Source organism: Elephas maximus, chromosome 13 (genome assembly GCF_024166365.1).
Source record: "Elephas maximus indicus isolate mEleMax1 chromosome 13, mEleMax1 primary haplotype, whole genome shotgun sequence".
NCBI classification, from domain to species: Eukaryota; Metazoa; Chordata; class Mammalia; order Proboscidea; family Elephantidae; genus Elephas; species Elephas maximus.
The window spans coordinates 91,733,032-91,753,789 of record NC_064831.1 but is presented as its reverse complement, the minus strand read 5'-3'; the positions used below and the strand labels follow the sequence as shown (position 1 = coordinate 91,753,789).

At 42.9% G+C, this 20,758-nt stretch overlaps 1 protein-coding gene across 1 annotated transcript in view; it reads left to right on the top strand.

Annotated features, from left to right (window-relative positions):
• ADAMTS17 (ADAM metallopeptidase with thrombospondin type 1 motif 17) overlaps positions 1-20,758 on the top strand; it is a 473,699-nt gene that overhangs the window by 224,299 nt on the left and 228,642 nt on the right. The window contains exons 9-10 of the mRNA XM_049905242.1: positions 5,170-5,310; positions 7,445-7,595. Of these exons, the coding sequence (XP_049761199.1) occupies positions 5,170-5,310; positions 7,445-7,595 (292 nt within the window). The remainder of the gene's footprint in view (positions 1-5,169; positions 5,311-7,444; positions 7,596-20,758) is intronic.

Sequence of the window (20,758 nt, the reverse complement as noted above, 5' to 3'; positions counted from 1 at the left end):
AAGCAGAGAAAACATTCCTTTCCCTGAGGCTTATGTTCCCTGAAGGTTTTGCATCGTTGGTACAAAGAGGGCCTTGAATTTGCCTCATTTCTCCCAAGCCTTGGACCATATGGAGAAAAGAGAGCCTGGTCAGTGACTCAGACCATGACTTATGCAACCTGTGGGGTGTGGCCATCATGAGCAAGAACCACGCCTGGCGAAGCTGGCCACACAGCAGGGTACTTGGTCCACCTGCTAGAATTATATCATATATTAATATGACTGTGAGAGTCACTTTTTTCATGAGACATTTTATTTCTGTAATCTGTGTACATTTAACAGAGTTCATTGAAATCCGTCAAAATTTTCACAAGATCTACCCATTTAAAAACCCTATCACAAGTTTTATTTAGACATGTCAAATCAAACCTTAAATCAAATTTAAGGTGACTTGATACCAGACCAAAAAATCAAACCCGTTGCCATCAAATTGATTACAATTCATAGTGACCATATGGGATAGAGTAAAACTGGCCCATAGGGTTTCCAAGAAGCGGCTGGTGGGTTCAAACTGCGGACCTTTTGGTTAACAGCCAGAGCCTTAACCACTGTGCCACCAGGGCTCCGATATCAAAGTGACTTGATATGCTTCACTAAAGGTTCTTGAAGAACGAATTTCTTCAAAAGTTAACATGGTATGCATATGTGTGTGTGTTTGTGTGTAAAAAAAGTAAAAAATTAAGTAACTGAATTGAACGATAAAAAAATAGGACTCACTTTATTCAGCAAAGTGACTGCTAGAAATTTATCTAAATTATTATTATTGGTCATGTTTATTTGATAATTTCTTGGTTCTTTATTAACCCCAACTGAATGCATACTTGACATCTAAGCAGGAGAATGATACTAAATTTAACTGTAAATCATTTCATTATTCTGTTGAGCAAGTTACCACTGCACTAGGATTAGCACAAATATCATGGATATGGAGGTTCCCATTTGGGGCTACTTTCTTCAATATTAAAGAGAGAGTTTGCTCCATAAGTATTTATTGAGTTCCCTCTACGTACCAATCACAGATATGTGAGTTGGAAGAGCCTATGGGAAAGAGAGCCTTGTGGAGAAAGCCTGGAGTTTGGTGGAGGATTCCAGACTGAGGGAGAATATGGTGGCCATCTTCTCTGAGAGACACCATAGAAGCTCTTTTCTGACATGATAGTAGTTGCTCAATTGACCAAAAATTTGGTTGAAGTAGAAAAACATAAAGATGTTATACTTAGATGTTTGCAACATTTTGTTTTAACTTAAACCATGAAAATGCTACTCTTTTTCCTGAATTTTATGATGAAAAGGCACTTTTTTTTTTTGCATTTGGGTGTGTGTTGGTGGAAATTCCATGTCACACAAGCCACACCTATAGTGCAGTGAGGCTGAATTCCCCTGTCATTTTCTTTAGGTTGGAGCAGGAGCCTAAAAGACCCTTGCAAAGCAGCAAGGGGACAGATTTTTATAGCTTTTCTTCCAAATCTTTTGTGGTTGTCTTACCCCCATCATTTGACAGGAATCTATTTCAACTCCCAGCTAAATTCGTTTTCCTGAAAACATCTTTCCTTTTCTTCTCATGTTTCATTGGTTTATACAACATGTAACTACCCATTAATTGAAATAACTGGCATAAATAGGTTTGAGAATAAATACAGTTGACCCTTGGTAAGCGTACACTTAACTGATGGGAGCAGAAATGAGTGGGTGACCAAGGGAGGCCTGCTAGCCCAGATTCAGGGCGCATGAGCACCAGCAATGTGTTTTTCAAAGGTCACGGATGACAGCAGCTAATCGGCTCCAGTGGGGGTGAGTTAAGGAAGCATTTCTGTAGGGAGAACACAGGAGCCTCTGGAGCGTGTGCAGGATAAGATACGTGGGCCTCTCTCTGTGAGACCCCAGCATTTAAGCAGCAGACAGAGTTGTTGCTGAGGGATGAGCAGAGCCACGAGGAAGACGCACAAAATGTGGTTCCGGCGAAGCACTTATTGCCCATTTTTTGACATTGTCTCCTCTTGTGTCTGTGTCCTCTCCCAGGCTGGCCAGAATTTGAGGTCAGGGATGACATCTTGTTCACCATTGTATCTTCTACTTCTAGCCCATTACCTGGCATTTGAGAAATATCTAGTAAATATTTTCGAATGAAGGAAAGCAATGACTTCTCCCACTGGAATGGTTGATAAAGGCTGTGCATCTTTATGCATACTGTGTCTTTGCTCTGGGAATCATGGGTCAGCAAGCTTTGGCCCATCTGGCCTGGTGCGTTCTGCTTCTCAGCTTCCTCCAGTGACCACATGTGTATCAACTAAGATCATTGTTCACTTTAGAGTATGTGGCCACCTGCCTCCAAGGTCTGGACAAGCATCCTGGTGTCTTTCAGGCACAACTTGGGGGGCATCAGGTGTGATCTTGTTGGATCCAGTTATAGTGGTGGGAAACGCAGAAAAGCCACAACGTCATGAGTTGAAAGACTTGAAGCCATGATATTCTATAGGTCAAAGTCTTGGATGATTCCCACCAGCCTCTTGCACTGTGACTTATTTCTAAGGCACACAAAACACTTAGGCCATTGTTTTAGGTATCTAGTGCTGCCATGACAGAAGTACCACAAGTGGATGGCTTTAACAAGGAGAAATTTATTCTCTCACAGTTTAGGAGGCTAGAAGTCTGAATTCAGGGTGCCAGCTCCAGGGGAAGACTTTCTCTCTCTGTTGGTTCTGGGGGAACATCCTTGTCATTGATCTTCCCCTGATCCAGGAACTTTTCAGCATAGGGGCCTCAGGTCCAAAGGACTTGCTCTCCTGGCTCTTCTTGCTTGGTAGCAGTGAGGTCCCCATCTCTCTGCTCGCTTCTCTCTTTCATATCTCAAAAGAAATTGACTTAAGATACAACCTAATCTTGTAGTTTGACTCCCGCCTCAGTAACATAACTACCTCTAATCCTACCTCATTAACATCATAAAGTAGGATTTATAACACATAGGAAAATCGTATCAGATGACAAAATGGTGGACAGTTACACAATACTGGGAATCATGCCCTAGCCAAGTTGACAAACATTTTGGGGGTATACAGTTCAATCCATAACATTCCACCTTTTGGCCCTCCAAAATTTATGTCCTTGCCACATGTAAAACACATTAACCCCTTCATATCATAGCAAAAGTCTTAAATCAACTCCAAGTGTAAAATCTGCAACTTCATCTATGAAATCTAGAATGAAGGTTATCTGCTTCCCAAGTACAATGATGGAACAGGCACAAGGTAGACATTTCCATTACAAATGGGAGAAATTATAAAGAAAGGAGGGATAACAGGTACCAAGCAAGTCAGCAGAACATATTACATTAGCCCTCAAGGCCTTGAAAATAATCCTCTGTTCTCTGAGACCATTTAGACAATGACTCTGCCCTCCAGACTCTGGGTGTTGGCCATACTGTCTGGATTCTGAATGGAGGCCCCTTGGCCCTGGGCTTCAGCTCTGCCTTCCAGGCCACCTGGAACTGCAACCCTGCTCCCTCAAATTTGGGAGGTCCCATTCTCCTAGGCCATCTGAATGGCAGCTCCACCCTTTGAGACCCCAGAGGTCATGGTCCTACCCTTTGAGACTGAGGCGGCTCTGCTTCCTGGGTTCTTTGTTTCTTCAGCTTCTGCTTTCTGGTTCCTTGGCCTCTCAGCCCCTCTGGGCTCGCCTCCTGTGTCTGGCCTGCTGGGGCAATTGTTCCAAAGCTCTTTGACTCCACTGGTAAGTGCCTGGAGCCACCACACTCTGCCAGTAAACTTAGGCTGGGTCGGCAAGCCTAGTTCCACCTATAAGTGCTCCAAAGCACCCCACTCTGCCAGGAAGCCTCGTATGTAAAGCGTACTCAGCTCTCTCTCACTCCATGGTCAGCTCCAGCACTGTCTCACATTGTCTCCTGGTTCTCCTACTTCTCTCTCGCTCCATGGTCAGCTCCAGCACTGTCTCACATTGTCTCCTGGTTCTCCTACTGCCGTTTCACTGCTGCTGCTTCTTGATGTCTGTGCTATCCCCAGTGTAACACCTTCCCTCACTTCCTTCTGCGTTTTTACCAGAACTGTCTTTGACGTCCAAAAGTCCATCAACAGCCTCTTTAGGGCAATCTAGGCTTTTACTATTAGGCACTTTAAAACTCTTCCAGCCTCTGCCCTTTCACAGTTTCAAAACCGCTTCCACATTTTAGGCATCTGTTAGAGCAGCACTCCACTCCTGCTACCAAATTCTGTCTTACTTACTCAGTGCTGTCGTAACAGAAATACTGCAACTGGATGGCTTTAACAAAGAGAAGTTGATTCTCTCACAGTTTAAGAGGCTAGAAGTCCAAATTCAGGCTGCCAGCTCCAGGGGAAGCCTTTCTCTCTCTGTTGATTCTGGGGAAATGTCCTTGTCATCAATCTTCCCCTTGTCTAGGAGCTTTCCAGTACAGGGACCTCTGATCTAAAGGACTCACGCTGCTCCTGGCACTACTTTCTTGGTGGTATGAGGTCCCCTGTCTCTGTGATCACATCCCTCTTTTATATCTCAAAAGAAATTGACTTAAAGTACAACCTAATGTTGTAGATTGAGTCCTGCCTCATTAACGTAACTGCCTCTAATCCTGCCTCATTAACATCAGAGAGGTAGGATTTACAACACATAGGAAAATCACATCAGATGACAAAATGACAGACAATCACACAATACTGGGAATCATGGCCTTGCCAAGTTGACAAGATTTTTGGGGGGATACAATTCAATCTATAGCAGTCATTAATATTGGGATATTTTAATGAGGTAAAGTAAATCTAATCATTTAAAGCTTAGAGTTTAAGAACCATACTGTCACAGTTAATTCTTTGTTCATTCATTTTTCATGGATTTAACAAATGCTGTTAGTGGCTATTCAGTGCTCAGTCAATCTTTATTCACTAAGTAAGCAAATCCTTCTTTACCCTGTAAATTTTCTACACACTATCACTATTAAAAAAAAAAAAAATTTTTTTTTTTTTTATCGCTATTGGTCTGTAAGAACTGGAGGTCCCCCTGTGTCACCTGTTGTATTTGAGATTGATTTAAGCATGCTAGGACCTGGAACTGGAAATGAGAAGCCTGTAGCCTAATATAAGTGTCTCTCCTCTTCTCCCATGGCAGCTTGGGGATGAACCATGACGATGACCACTCGTCCTGTGCTGGGAGGTCCCACATCATGTCAGGAGAGTGGGTAAAAGGCCGGAACCCCAGCGACCTCTCGTGGTCCTCCTGCAGTCGAGATGACCTTGAAAACTTCCTCAAGTAAGTCCTTGGATCAGTCTATAGAAACACTATCATAGGAAGTACTTACAAAAGATTTAAAAACAAACAGAAAGTCTCAGCAAGTATGAGAGGGAGAAATGACTCTCTTTTAGAATTCTTAGCTGGCTGAAGAAGCGGGTCAGTGCAGACTGTCCTGGAACAAGACCTTGCTCCCAAGGGTGTACCTGGTATGACGTCGGGCATCCACCTGGTGATCATAAATGCTTGTCAATTGATCGAAAGACCAACATAGTGACGGCGTCTTGAAAGGAGCCCCACCCCATTTCTCTGCAGTGTTTTGACTGAGTGGATGCCACCTCCAGGACACCCCTGGGCTGCTGTACAGTAGTAGCATTTCCTGGTTGCTGGAGGCAAGTCTCTTGATAGGAAATAAATTTGCTTGGAAGGAGGGTTTGCTCACTTCGTCACATCTGAGGAATGGATGTGTCTGTCTCACAGCCACTTTCTTCTCAGATTTATGTGGAGGAATTGGCCTTCTGATTTTTGTCACACAGAGTCTGGACCCACGGACAAGGTGGGTCTCTTAATCTCAAGGCCTCAGGGCTAGACTTACTGAGTTGACCTGCAGATATGTGTTTCCACACCCTGGAATATTCCTAACCCATAAAGAGAAATGAAGTCTTGATACATACTACAACATGGGTGAACCTGGAAAACATTACGATGAGTGATATAAATCAGATACAAAAGGACAGATACAGCATGATCACATTTATATGAAATATCTAGAATGGGCAAGTGTATACAGACCTAAGCTTATTAGTGTTTACCAGGGGTGAGTGAGAGGGAGGGGAAGGGGCACCAGCTGTTTAGGGGACATGGAGCTTCTGTTAAGGGCCATGGTTCAATGTGGAAACAGATAGTGGTCCTGGTTGTACAACATGAACACAGTTAATGTCACTGAGTTGTACACGTGAAGGATGTTGTGTGGCTCATGTTTGGTTATAAATACCTTTACCATGATTGGAAAAAAAGGAAGAAGGTTAGTCTTCCAGGGACAGAAATGAGACAGTAGGTCTATAGAGCCCAACAACCCATTAAGTCCACAGTGGATTTGGGCGAGGTGACGAAAGCATCACTCTGGCTTCTGTCCTCATCCAGATTGTTTTTCCATGACATTATCCTGTTGATGGGGAGAATTGTGTACATGGTACACAGGTTAAAAGTGAACTCGCTTGTTTTCATATAGACTGTTCAGTACTGAGTATTTGTTATCACAGAATCTTAATAAAAGTTTCTAAGTCACTTGACATGGTTTTCCTTTACCCAGAATGGACAGTGAAACATGGTGGGGTATTTCCATATCCCCACCCTCGGGTGGTGGCCCTGCCTCTGAGCACGCAGTGTGTGTCTGAGCCGGGGAGAGGTGGGTCAGCCTCAGCACACGTGCGCTTAAATTCATGGAGCTCTTTTCTTAAGGAATCTTGGCAAGCGGCTAGATTTTCTTTTTGCCATCATCTGCTTTGCTTTAGGAATTGAAAACTAAAAGCATCTAAGTTTTTAACCTCCTAATAAGTCTATATCCTCGCAATTCCCAGTTCAGTTGTTAGGAGGAGTTTTCCTAATTGTAAGCGAGCATTCCCATCGATTAAATCCTTTCCAGATCACCCCATCCGGCCGGTTTTCCTGATGGCGGGCGGTGTAGTCGGATGGGAAACCTGGTCAGCCCGACAGGCCCACAAAGAGAAGTTGATACTGAGCTGGAAATAAGCACTTCACTTTTACTTAAAACAAAACAAACAACCTTAACTTGTGCTCTTTATTCACAGTAACTTTTGCTCAAAGCCATGTTCTAAGAAAATATCATAGCAACCTGTTTCAAAAGCATTTTCATCAAAGAAAGCACTCAAACTCCTGGAGCAAAATACACTAGCCTCGTGGGTCTTATTTATTCCCAGGTTCCCTCCTTGTTTCCACGCACCCACCACCTTCAGAGTAAAGACCTGCACTGTGCTGTGTGGAAAAGGAGTTGGAACCTCTATAAGCACAGTCCACGTGCCCCATGCCTTGGTCCTCTCCCCGTGACTCAGTTGGAGGCCATCTCTGGCTGAACAATCTAAACAAAAACCTAGACGGTACATTTCCAAGTTGACTTGCCTCCTGGCTGTTTCAGGTCAAAAGTCAGCACCTGTTTGCTGGTCACGGACCCCCGGAGCCAGCAGGCGGTGCGCCTCCCTCACAAGCTGCCGGGCATGCACTACAGTGCCAACGAGCAGTGCCAGATCCTATTTGGCACCAACGCCACCTTCTGCAGAAACATGGAGGTAAGCAGCATGACAGGGCTGGCTCGGGAAGGGGCGCGACCCACCCTCCTGCTACAGGCCTGGCTTTTGCCAGAGGGCACAGGTATTCACACACACACAGACGCACAAGTGTGTATACATTCACAATTCACATACACAAACGTGTGCACACACCCTCACAGGCATTTACACAGATACACCCACAGATTGTCAAACACCCATTCAAACCCACACATGCAATTGCGTACACGAACACACACACACACATAGACACACACACACACGTGCATTCTACAGGGGGTGCTTCAGGGTTGCTACTGAAACCCAGAGCCTAATGTTTTAACTTCAGAATTTTGGGATTTATGTCCCAACAATTCTACTCCTAGATATATATGCAAAAAGTATCAAAAATAGATACTCAAATACTTGTACACTAATGTTCAGAGCAGTGCTATTCACAAGTGGTGGAAGCAGCCTAAATGCCCATCAGCTGCTCAGTGGATAGACCAATAGTGGTATATCCATGCCATGGACTATTATTCAACCGTAGAAATGAGTGAAGGACTGATTCATGCTACCATGTGGATAAACCTTGAAAACATCATGTTAAATGAAAGAAGCCACACACAGAAGGTCACATATTGCATGCTTCCATTTATATGAAATATCCAAAATAGGTAAATCCATAGAGACAGAGAGCAGATTAGTGGTTGCCAGGGGGTGGGCAGAGAATGGGGGCTGACTGCTTAATAGATACAGCGTTTCCTTTTGGAGAGAAGAACATTCTGGAACTTGATAAAGGTGGTGATTGTGCAATATTGTGAATGTACTGAATGACACTGAAATGTACACTTGAAAGTGGTTAATTTTATGTTATATAAATTTCATCTAAAAAAAAATGGTAATATACTAGGGAAAAGGAGATTAACCTATCCTTCTCAGAAGCGGTGTAATGTCACCTTGTTTCAAACTCTTCACAGATATGGATGCGATCCTAAAATTGTTAAGTGCTGGAGAGTATCAAATTGAGAAACTATAGCAGGTTATATGATAATAGAGATAATAACACCATTAACAGTTTGATTCATTAAGCGATGCCACATGTTTGGTCCTGTTCAAACCTTCCAAAATGTGTGATCCTAAGGAATCCTCACGACAACTGTCCAGATTACTATCCTCAGTTTACAGAAGATAACACCAAGCATCAGAAGTTCAGCGATTGATGGAAACAGCTCAGTTAGTAGGTGGTGGAACTAGTATTTGAACCCAAGTCTGTTCACCCGCAAAGCTCACTCTTTTTTTGGTTCTACAGACCACGAGGCACACAGCATGGCCAGTACTTTGCGAAGGGGCTGGGGGTGCTAGTAGAAACATGCAGGGACCTGGGCAGGGCAGCTCCACGGGGCCCACAGCCATCTGTGTGCAGACAGGGAGGCCCTGGCCCCAGAGGAAGGCCAGAGCAACCTGCACTCCAGCTGGCGGTTGGCAGTGGGAACCAGATAGAGGAGCACAGCCTTCCCCAGACCTTCCACCACCCAGGGGCTGAAGAAGCACAGTAGCCAGGGAACTGGCCAGGGATACTGGGGCTCAGGATCTACCATGCACATAGTTAGCCTGAGGCAAGACTGTCTAAGAACTGGAGCTCAGTGCAGCATCTTGTCCAGGAGGAGACCTGGAGGGCTGGGTGACTTCTCAGAGCAAAAAGTGAGGAGGACGCTGTCTTAGTTACTTAGTGCTGCTACAACAGAAATACCAGAAGTAGATGGCTTTAACAAACAGAAATTTATTTTCTCACAGCTTTTTAGGAGGCTAGAAGTCCAATTCAGGGTGCCGCCTCTGGGGCAAGGCTTTCTCTGTCAGCTCTGGGGGAATGTCCTTGTCTCTGTTCAGCTTCTGTTCCTCAGTCCCTTGGCGATCTTCACGTGGCATGGCATCTGTCTTCCCCCATCTCTGCTTGCTTGCCTATGCCTTATCTGCTTATTTTATATCTCAAAGGCTTAAAAACAAAAACACACCCTATGCTGACGTGGCATTGTTAACATAACAAAGAAAGCCCTGTTCTGAAATGGGATTACAGCAAGTGTAGGGGCTGTGATTCCCAACGTGTGTTTTTTGGAGGGTGCAATTCCACCTATAACTGGCACCAGTGCCAAAGCAGGCAGAAACACGAGGAGCTGGGCCTCTGGAATGAGGCCCGGGCCCCCAGCCTGCAGAACTGGCCAGCCTGGTCTCCAGGAGAAAGGGTGCTGCCTCCTGGGTGCTCCCTGTCTAAGTGTGAATTGGTTCCTGCACTTGAGGCAGAATCTGCAGGTGGGTACCGCCTGCCACTATTGGGGGTGCAGAAAAGAGCAGAGCCTCCAAACCAGGCACTTCCTGCTATGCAGTTTCCCCAAATGACATTTATCCACATGTTGTCCTGTGTCCTTCTCCCATTTCCCTGGACAGTGTCTGTCAAGGGGCCCTTCCAGGCTTTGGGAACAGGAAGCTGTCTACTTCTTACCCTAGCTGCCTTGAACTTCTGCCCAACAGCAGCAGGGTGGAAGGATGCCCATGTGAGGAGACACGATGAGCCACAGTATGTCCCCCGGCAGCCTGCTCACCTGAGGCCACTGCTGCCTCCTGCCAGTGAGGCTCTCCTTCATGTATACTCATGCTGGCCAAGAGGCATCCTGTTAGCCTGCCCCCAGCTTTTGATCTCCTAGAATGAGTTGATGTCACACAACTGTCAGGAGTGGGCAGAGTTCTGAAGGCCCTCGGACGATGTGGAGAGAGCACAGGTTCCATGCGGATGGAATCCAGAGGAGAGCACTGAGCATTCTGGAAGGGCAGGAGGGCTATGGGCACCCAGGTGGAGAAGAGAGAAGCACCTAACTGAGCCACTCTGCCCACTCTGGAGTCTTACCCACACTGGGTGGGGACATTGCAGGCCAGGCCGAGTGGGTGGGAGCTGGGCAGAGGTTGTCCGTCCCTGATAGCTGGAGCCATTTTCCGTTGACGGAGCCCAGTGGTTCCGGACCAGTTGAGGAGGAGGGAGAGAGGTGCACATGGGGGCCTATGATCCCACAGGCTGTACTCTTTCCTCACACTGTGACACGAAGGCCTGATTGCAACCCTCAGAGGCAGGGGCTTTCAATCCATTTACCAGATAAGAAAACAGGCTAAAAGAGGTTAGGTAATGGGGCAGGGTCACTCAGCCAGAATGGGTGTCTTTCACTGAGGGAGAAGGAAGGCTGCAAAGACGGAACTAAAAGGGGAGAGAGGTTACATTTCACCTTATTTCCTCAGTTAGCGACATTCTGTTTGACTAGGACAATTAAGAGCAACAAGTAATAATTAACTCAGGTATGTAGCTCCCTTTTTCCTAACAAAACCAGTTGTCGTCAAGTCAATCTGACTCATGATGACCCTACATATGTCAGAGTACAACTGTGCGCCTTAGGGTTTTCAGTGACTGATTTTTTTGGCGCTAAATTGCCAGGTTTTTCTTCCAAGGCACATCTAGGTAGACTTGATCTTCTAACCTTCTGGTTAACAGCCAAGAGTTTTAACCATTTGCACCACCCAGGGACTCAACTTTTCTTCGTCGTTAGTTGCTGTTGAATCGCTCCACCTCATGATGACCTTATATATAACAGAACAAAAATGTTGCCTGGTCCTGTGCCATCTTCATGATCATTGGTACCTTTGTGTGCGTTGTTGTGATTGTGTCAGTCGTCTCATTGAGGACCCTTCACTTTACCAAACATGATGTCCTTCTCTAGTGATTGGTCTTTTCCAATGACATGCCTGAAGGAAGCGAGCAGAACTGTCACCATCCTCGATTCTAAGGAGCATTCTGAATCTATTTCTTCTAAGACTGATTTGTTTGTTCTTCTGGAAGTCCGTGGTAAATTCAGTATTCTATGCCAACACTATAACTCAAATGCATCAGTTCTCCTTTGATCTTCCTTTTTTATTGTTCAGCTTTCAAATGCATATTTAAAAAATATGCATATTAGATGACTGAAAAGACCATGGCTTGGGTCAGGGGCACCTTAGTCATCAGAGTGACATCTTTGCCTTTTAAAACTTTAAAGAGGTCTTTTGCAGCAGATTTGCCCAATGCAATATATCATTTAATTTCTTGACTGCTGCTTCATAGACATGGTTGTTGACGGAAGTAAAATGAAATTGCTGGCAACTTCAGTTTCTTCACCATTTATTATGATGTTGTATATCAGTCCAGTTGTGAGGATTTTCATTTTCTTCATGTTCAGGTTTAATCCATACCGAAAGCTGTAGTCTTTCACCTTTATCAGTGAGTGCTTCAAATCGTCATTTTTGGCAAGCAAGGTTGTTATCTGCATATCGTAGGCTGTTAATGAGTCTTTGTCCAATCCTGATGCTGTGTTCGTCTCATATAGTTCAACTTCTCAGATTATTTGTTCAGCATACAGATTGAATAAATAATGCATAAGGACACAACCCTACTGTACATCTTTGCCAATTTAAACCATGCATCATCCCTTTCTTCTGCTCAAATGACTGCCTCTTGATCCATGGACAGGTTCCTTATGAGCCCAATCAAGTGTTCTGGAATTCCCATTCGTTACAGTGTTATCCATAATTTGTTATGATCCACACAGTTGAATGCCTTCATGTAGTTGATAAAATACGTAAACATCTTTCTGGTATTCTCTGCTTTCAGCCAAGATCCATCTGACATTAGCAGTGATATCCTTCCTTCCACACCCTCTTCTGAATCTGGCTTGAAGTTCTGGCAGCTCCCTGTCAATGTATGGCTGCAATTGTTTTTGAATTTTCTTCAGCAAAAAATTGCTGGCATGTAATATTAATGATACTGTTAAATCATTTTCATCTTCCATTTGATTGCCTTTCTTTGGAATGAACAAGAATATGGATCTCTTTCAGTCCACTGGCCAGGTAGCTGTCTTCCAAATTGCTTGACACAGACAAGCAAGCGTTTCCAGTGTTGCATCCATTTATTGAAGCATCCTACTTGGTATTCATCAATTTCTGGAGCCTTATTTTTTACCGGAAACCCTGGTGGCGTAGTGGTTAAGTGCTATGGCTGTTAACCAAAACTTGGCAGTTCGAATCCACCAGGCTCTCCTTGGAAACCCTATGGGGCAGTTCTACTCTGTCCTGTAGGGTCGCTATGAGTCGGAATCGACTCAACGGCAGTGGGTTTGGTTAATGGGTTTGTTTTTTACCAGTGCCTTCAGTGCAGCCTGGACTTCTTCCTTCAGTACCATGGGTTCTTGATCATATGCTGCCTCCTGAGATGGTTGACCATCAACCAATTCTTTTTGGTACAGTGACTTTGTGTATTGCTTCCATCTTCTTTTGATGCTTTCTGTGTCATTGAATTTTTTGCCCATAAAATCCTTCAATATTGCAAGTTAAGGATTGAATTTTCTCCTCAGTTCTTTCAGCTTGAGAAATGCTGAGCGTGTTCTTCCCTATTTGTCTTCTAACCCCAGGTCTTTGTACATTTCATCATAATACTTTACCTTGTCTTCTCGCTCGAAAAAATAAATATACGTAAAGATCTTCCCATTTTGTAAGTTAGAGTGAAGCTGAATGTTTATTCCCACAGTGCATCAGGAATGGCAAAATCTGTTTACCTATGTGCCCTGTCCTTGAGTGTTTCACCAGTAATTAAATGGGTCAAGCGGCAGTGACTTTTTCTGCTGAAGAAACTGCTGTACTAATGCTGTTTTGCAGTGGTGGGGAGGAAGAGAGGCAGAAAGCAGAGACACCCTGTCATCCCTTGGGAACCACTGATGTGGGGAGCACAACCCTAGGACTGGGGACACATCATGTGAATCAAATCCAAATGAGGATAAGTCTGCATTTCGTGATTCTACCCATTGTCATCGAGTCAATTCCGACTCATAGCAACCATATAGGACAGAGTAGAACTGCCCCATAGGGTTTCCAAGCAGTGGCTGGTGGATTCGAATTGCTGACCTTTTTGGTTAGCAGCCATTGCATTTAGCCACTGTGCCATTTCTAGGACTTTTTCATCACTTTCCTAGTTTCATGCCTTTATACTTCTGCGTCCCCATTGTTCAGCGTAACAGGAGGAAGTACATTACTGGTTACTGGCATTTTTCTTTCTTCTCCTCTGTGTCATTTTCTTATTGGTGCTGCTTTGTACCCCTTCCTCTCACCTCCCTTCCTCACTTTCCTCGTCCTGTTCTCACTCCCCTTCATTTACTCTCTTCCAGGCTCATGGGCCTCCCCACTCTGTGAGCCCACCAGACATGCTCCTGAGAAGAACACACCCCTCTTCACACATCCTGTTCACTGCCTGGACACTCTTACCTCAGTTACCCGCATGACTAATTCTCGCATCTCTTTTGAGGTTTTTTGGTTTTTTTTTTTGCCCAAGTGTAACCTTCTTAAAGATCATCCTGTTTACAGTTACAACCTGCTAGCCCTTCCACGAGGGTAATGGTGGTTCAATGGTAGAAATTCTCACCTTCCAAGCAGGAGACCTGGGTTTGATTCCTGACCAGTGCACCTCAGGCACAACCACCATTGTGTATCAGTGGAGGCTTGTGTGTTGCTGTGTTGCTGAACAGGTTTCAGGGGAGCTTGTGGACTAAGATGGACTAGGAAGAAAGGCCTGGCAATCTAATTCTGAAAATCAGTCAACGAAAACCCTATGGTTTTCACAAAGGTCCAATCCTCAACCAATTATGGGAATGATGCAGGACCAAACAGCTTGTGCATGGGGTCTCCATGAATTGAAAGCTGACTTGACAGCAGCTAACAACAGCAACAACCCTCCTCTTTCTCCTCCTGCAGCACCCAGGTCTCCTGAACCCTAAGAGAAAATCCTAATTTCATAGCACTTCTAACATACTACATAATTCACTTGTTTATTATGACTGTGGCTTTCACAGTCCCTCTCTACTAGGTTGTAAACTCATCAAGAGCAGGAATCTTTTGTTCTGTTTTGTTTTTTTGCTCACCAGTGTTTCCCAACTGCCTTGAGCAGTACCTGGCACATAATAGACACTTGATAAGTTTGTGTTGTGTTGGGATCCAGCTGCAACACTAACAGCAAATTTGTTAAGGCCACTGATGGACCTGTGAACAAGCTCAGAGTCCAGGAAGACACTTATAAGCCTCCCATAGATTATATTGGCCCTCCAGCCCTGATTTCACATTTATCCATCTGGTTCACCAATATACCATGTAAGTCTTTGTCAGATGCCTTGCTGGGATCCATACAACCAGTCCTGTGAGTTCCGCCCTGGACAAGAACCCATTCAGTCAGCACAGTGAGTCTGAGAGTGCCTCCATGCTGGTTCCTAGTGATCATCTCTTTTTCTCTGTTCCTTAGTGTAAAATTTGAGGCTACTGGTGAGTTTGTGCATGTAAAGTGCTGCTAACAGGACCTATCACAGAGTCAGTGCCCAGTAATAGTGAGCTGATATCTGTGCCATTGTTACCTTTCTGGATAACAATGACTCCCATCCGTGTGGGGACAGAACTATCTTCAGGATCAGCATTTCTCCATATTGAACTTCTGGGGGTAGTGAAAAATTAAAGCATCATCCAAAACCTGGACTCCTGAGGCAGCCAGAGACATCCAGAACCAATCAGAAAAATTTTAATCCTATGCCACAACTGGTCTTTATGACCACTGTTACCCTTTCATACCCTTGAGAACTGAGATAGATATCATGTCATCGGAAACCCCGGTGGCGTACTCTATGGGGCAGTTCTACTCTGTCCTATAGGGTCGCTATGAGTCGGAATCTACTCGACGGCACTGGGGTTTATCATGTTGTCAATAGTCATGATTCCAAAATTGTCTTTTCATTTCTAATCCAAAGTCTGCTTTTGGTCAAGATGGAGTAATGGGCCAGATTTACCCTCCCACCTGAAATAGCTAAGAAACACATAAAATAGATAAAATGATTTTCAAGACATTGCACTTCAGGAAAAAAGGCCTGTGACTCCTGGGAAATGTCAAACCAATAACGGGAACCCTCTGGTTGTCCCAGCTTATTTCCCGGAGAGTTTCCAGACAGCGGCATGGGGAGAGAGAGCTGCAAAGAAGTAACGGTCTTCTGAGTTGTGGAAACAGAGCTAGGAGTACAGGGGGTTAAGGTAGCTAGAGTTTGCAGAGCAGAGTACTTACTATAGGTGAAAGAGCTGCATTAAGAGAGAACCTCAAAAAAGTGCAGAGGGTTTCCCTCAAATAGTCCTCTCGATACTACAACACATGTGAGACAATTACCTGAGGCCAGGGAAAGAACCATCTGAAAGGCTTAGAGGGAACATTCTCTGGAATTCACATAGAGCTCTGAAGAGTTCTTGTTCCCACCAGTCAGAATGGAAAACCTCATAATTCACAAGACACCAGGAAGAGTGCACGGAAGAGTTTTGCCTCAGTAGTGGGGCACTAAATGCTGATCTGGCCCCAACTAATAAAAGTTAAAAGCAAGAACTAAAAGGATCAGATTGTTTCCAAATAACTTAACCAAGTCCTAGAACTAAGCTCAGAAATATTTATAGAAATACAAAACTTCCCAGCACCCAATAAAATAAAATTTACAATGTCTGACATCAAATTAAAAAAAAATTGCAACACATGCAAAGAAGCAGGAAAATGCATCCATAATCAGGAGAAAAATAAACCTATCAAAATCAACTCAGAAATTACACGGATGATAGAATTAGTAGACAAGAACTTTAAACCAGTAATTATAACCATATACCAGCTATTCAAGAAGGTAGTATAAAGATTGAAGATGTTAAGTAGAAACATGGAAAATATTTTAAAAATTAAAATGTAACTTTTAGAAATAAGAACTCCAGTATCTGAAATGAAAAATATCCTGGATTGTATTGATGGCAAATTAGACATTGCAAAAGAAAATATTGGTGAACTTGAAGACACAAAAATAGAAACTTCAAAATGAAACACAAAAAGAAAAAAGACTTAAAAAAAAGAGAGAACACAGTGTCAGCAAGCTGTAAGACTTCAAGAGGCCTAATAAATGTGTAATCTGTGTGAGGTTAAGGGGGAGGGACCAGAAAAAACATTTGAAGAAATAATGGCTGAAAATTTTCAAATTTGATGAAAACTATAAACCCACAGATCCAAAAATCTTAATGAGGCTCAAGAACAAGAAACATGAAGACATCTAGGCCAAGGCACATCATAATCAAATTGCTTAAATGTAGTAATAAAGAGAAAATCTTTAAAAGGAACCAGAGAAAAAAGTTATGTACAGAAAAAGGAATGTAAAAATGACAGCAGATTTCTCATTAGAAACAATGCAAGTGAGAGGACAGTGGAGCAACAAATTTAGACTACAGACCTGTACCCACATACCTGTTGCCCTCAAGTCGATTCTGACTCATAGTAACCCTATAGGATGGAGTAGAACTGCCTCATAGGGTTTCCAAGGAGCAACTGGTGGATTTGAACTGCTGACCTTTTGGTTAGCAGCCAAGCCCTTAACCGCTATGCCACCAGAGCTCCAGAGTATAGACTGTTCCTGGATTATGAACAAGTTCCATTCCTAAATCTGTCTTTAAACTGAATATGTACGTAAGTCAGAACAATTAGGTATGGTTCGTATCTCACGTCAGTTAAGTGTTTGTCTTAGTATATAGTGTACCTTTCTGTGCATAAAAAACATTAAAGAAACACTTCCAGATACACTAAAAACATCTTTAACATAATAATGCAGCACTACTACTACTAATATTTTGATGTGTGTTGCAAAGTAGCACCCTTTTGTTATTATAAGCCATTATATGTACCTTGAATTTTTAAGAATAGGCTTTGTGAGGGTTGATTCATAACTACAGATTGTATGTAAGTTGGACATTTGTAACCCAGAGACTGCCTGTAATGAAAGATAAAAACCTGTCATGACAGAATTCTGCACCCACCAAAAATATGTTCCAGAAATGAAAGTGAAATAACGAGTTTTTCTGTTACAGAAAAGCTGAAAAAATCCATCATTAGCAGACCCACACTATAAGAAATATTAGAGGAGGTACTTCAGGGAGGAAGAAAACGATACTATATAAAAATATGGATCTACACAAAGAAATGAGGAGCCCCAAAAGTGGTAACTATATGAGTTAAATATACAAGATTTTATTATCATTTAAATTTCTTTAAAAAAAATCATTGACTGCTTAACAAAATATAATAAGAATATGAACAAACAAACAAATGCCTGTTACCATTGAGTCAATTCCAACTCATAGTGACCCTGTAGAGTAGTCTAGAGCTGCCCCATAGGGTTTCCAAGAAGCGGCTGGTGGATTCAAACTGCCGACCATTTGGTTAGCAATCAAGCCCTTAAACACTATGCCACCAGGGCTCCAATAAGAATATAGTTGTGGAAAACATCCATATTCTTATCCCCAGAACCTATTAGTCTTACCTTATATGGAAAAAAGGACTTGGTAGATGTGATTAAGTTAAAGATCTTGTGATGGAGAGATTATCCCGGATTATCTAGTTGAGGCCAATGTAATCACAAGGATATTTAATAAGGGGGAGGCAGGACACAAAGGTGAGTAGTAGGAGACGTGGCAACAGAAGCAAGATGTTGGAGCGATGTGAGGAAAAGTCCACAAGCTAAGTTACGCAGACAGCCTCCAGAAGCTGAACAAGTCAAGGAAACAGATTCTCTCCTCAGAACCTCCAGAAGCAACCAGCTCTGCTGACCACTTGACATTAGCCCAGTCAGACTGATTGTGGATGTCTAACCCCCAGAACTATAAGGTAATACATTTGTGGTGTTTTAAGCACTCAGTTGTGGTAATTTGTTACAGCAGCAATATGAAAGTAATACAAATTTACCATAGTATAATTATACAGCAACATACCAGTAATACATACATAAAAGTAAAATGTGTGATAGTCATACAAGAAAGCCAGAAAGGGAGAAATTGAAGGATACCATTGTAAAAATTTTATGCAGTACATGAGTTGGAATAATAGCACTTAAAGACAGACTGTTATAAGTTAAAGATGTATAATCTAAACCGTAAATCAACCAGTAAATAACACAACAAAGAGTTACAGCTAAGAAGCCAACAAAAGAAATAAAATATAATCACATATCGCTTATCCCTGGGGTCCCTTAAACACATTAGCAGTAGATTTGTTACGATGGGTTGTAAACACATATTTGTCATTTATACTTCATCCTATTTAGAATTGGATGCAGTTTACATTATATTAATGACCATATTGTATTTCCAAATGGACAACATCAATTGTCTGGATCTTTATGCCTGTGATTATTATTATTATTTTATTTTATTGTACTTTAGGTGAAAGTTCACAGAGCAAATTAGTTTCTCATTAAATAGTTAATACACAAATTATTTTGTGACGTTGGTTGCCAACTCTGCAATGTGTCAATATTCTCCCCTTCTTTTTTTTTTTTTCTATACCCCTGGTTCCCTGTTTCCATTCGTCCAGTTTTCCTGTCCCTTCCTGCCTTCTTGTCTTTGCTTTTGGGCTGGTGAGCCCATTAGTCTTGTATACATGATTGAACTATGAAGCACATTTCTCACATGTGTAATTTTTGGCCCCATAGACTAATCTCTGGCTGAAGGGTGAACCTCAGGAATGACTTCAGTACTGAGTTAAAAGGGTGCCTGGGGGCCTTATTCTCAGAGTTTCTGCAGTCTCTGGCAGACCAGCAAATCTGGTCTTTTTGGTGAGTTTGAATTTTGTTCTACATTTTTCTCCCACTCTTTCTGGGACCCTCGATTGTAATCCCTGTCAGAGCAGTTGGTGGTGGTAACTGGGCACCATCTAGTTGTTCTGGGCTCAGTCTGGTAGAGGTTGTGATAATTGTGGTCTGTTAGTCCTTTGGACTAATCTTTACCTCATATCTTTGGTTTTCTTCATTCCCCTTTGCTCCATCCAGGATGGGACCAGTAGATATATCTTAGATGGCTGCTCACAAGCTTTTCAGACCCCAGATGCTACTCACACCACAGTTGGATGTAAAACATTTTGTTTGTGGACTATGTTATGCCAATTGAGTTAGATGTTCCCTGAGACCATGGTCCCCAGCCCTCAGCCCAGTAGCTTGGCTCTGTGAAGTTTCTATGACTTTGCCCTGGTCAAGTTGTGCTGACTTTGCCAGTACTGTGTACTGTCTTACCCTTCACCAAAGTTACGACTTATCTACTAACTACTTAGTGTTTTTCCCTCTCCACCCCTCCCCTCCCTAGTAACTATCAAAGATTGTTTCTTTCTCTGTGTGTTATGGATTGAATTGTGTCCCTCAAAAATGTGTGTCAACACCCATGTTGATTGCAGCACTGTTTACAATAGCAAAAAGATGGAAGCAACCAAGGTGCCCATCAACGGATGAATGGATAAATAAATTATGGTATATTCACACAATGGAATATTATGCATCAATAAAGAACAATGATGAATCCATGAAACATTTCATAACATGGAGCAATCTGGAAGACATTATGCTGAGTGAAATTAGTCAGTTGCAAAAGGACAAATACTGTATAAGACCACTATTATAAGAACTGGAGAAATAGTTTAAACAAGGACGAAAATATTCCTTGATCATTATGAGAAGGGGGAGGGAGGGAGGGATGGAGGGAAAGGGGCTTTCACTAATTAGATAGTACCAAAAAAAAAAAAAAAATACTAAACCCAGTGCCGTCGAGTTGTTGCCGACTCATAGCAACCCTGTAGGACAGAGTAGAACTGCCCCATAGAGTTTCCAAGGAGTGTCTGGCAGATTCAAACTGCCGACCTTTTGGTTAGCAGCCATAGCACTTGACCACTACACCACCAGGGTTTCCAATTAGATAGTAGATAAGTTTTATTTTAGGTGAAGGGAAAGACAACACACAATGCAGGAGAGGTCAGCACAACTAGACTAAACCAAAAGCAAAGAAGTTTCCTGAATAAACTGGATGCTTTGAAGGCCAGAATAGTGGGGGCAGGGGTTTGGAGACCATGCTTTCAGGGGGCATCTAGATCAATTGGCATAATAAAATCTATTAAGAAAACATTCTGCAATCCCACTTTGGAGAGTGGCGTCTGGGGTCTTAAATGCTAGCAAGCAGCCATCTAAGATGTATTAATTGATCTCAACCCACCTGGAGCAAGGAAGTATGAAGAACACAAAAGAAACAAGGTAATT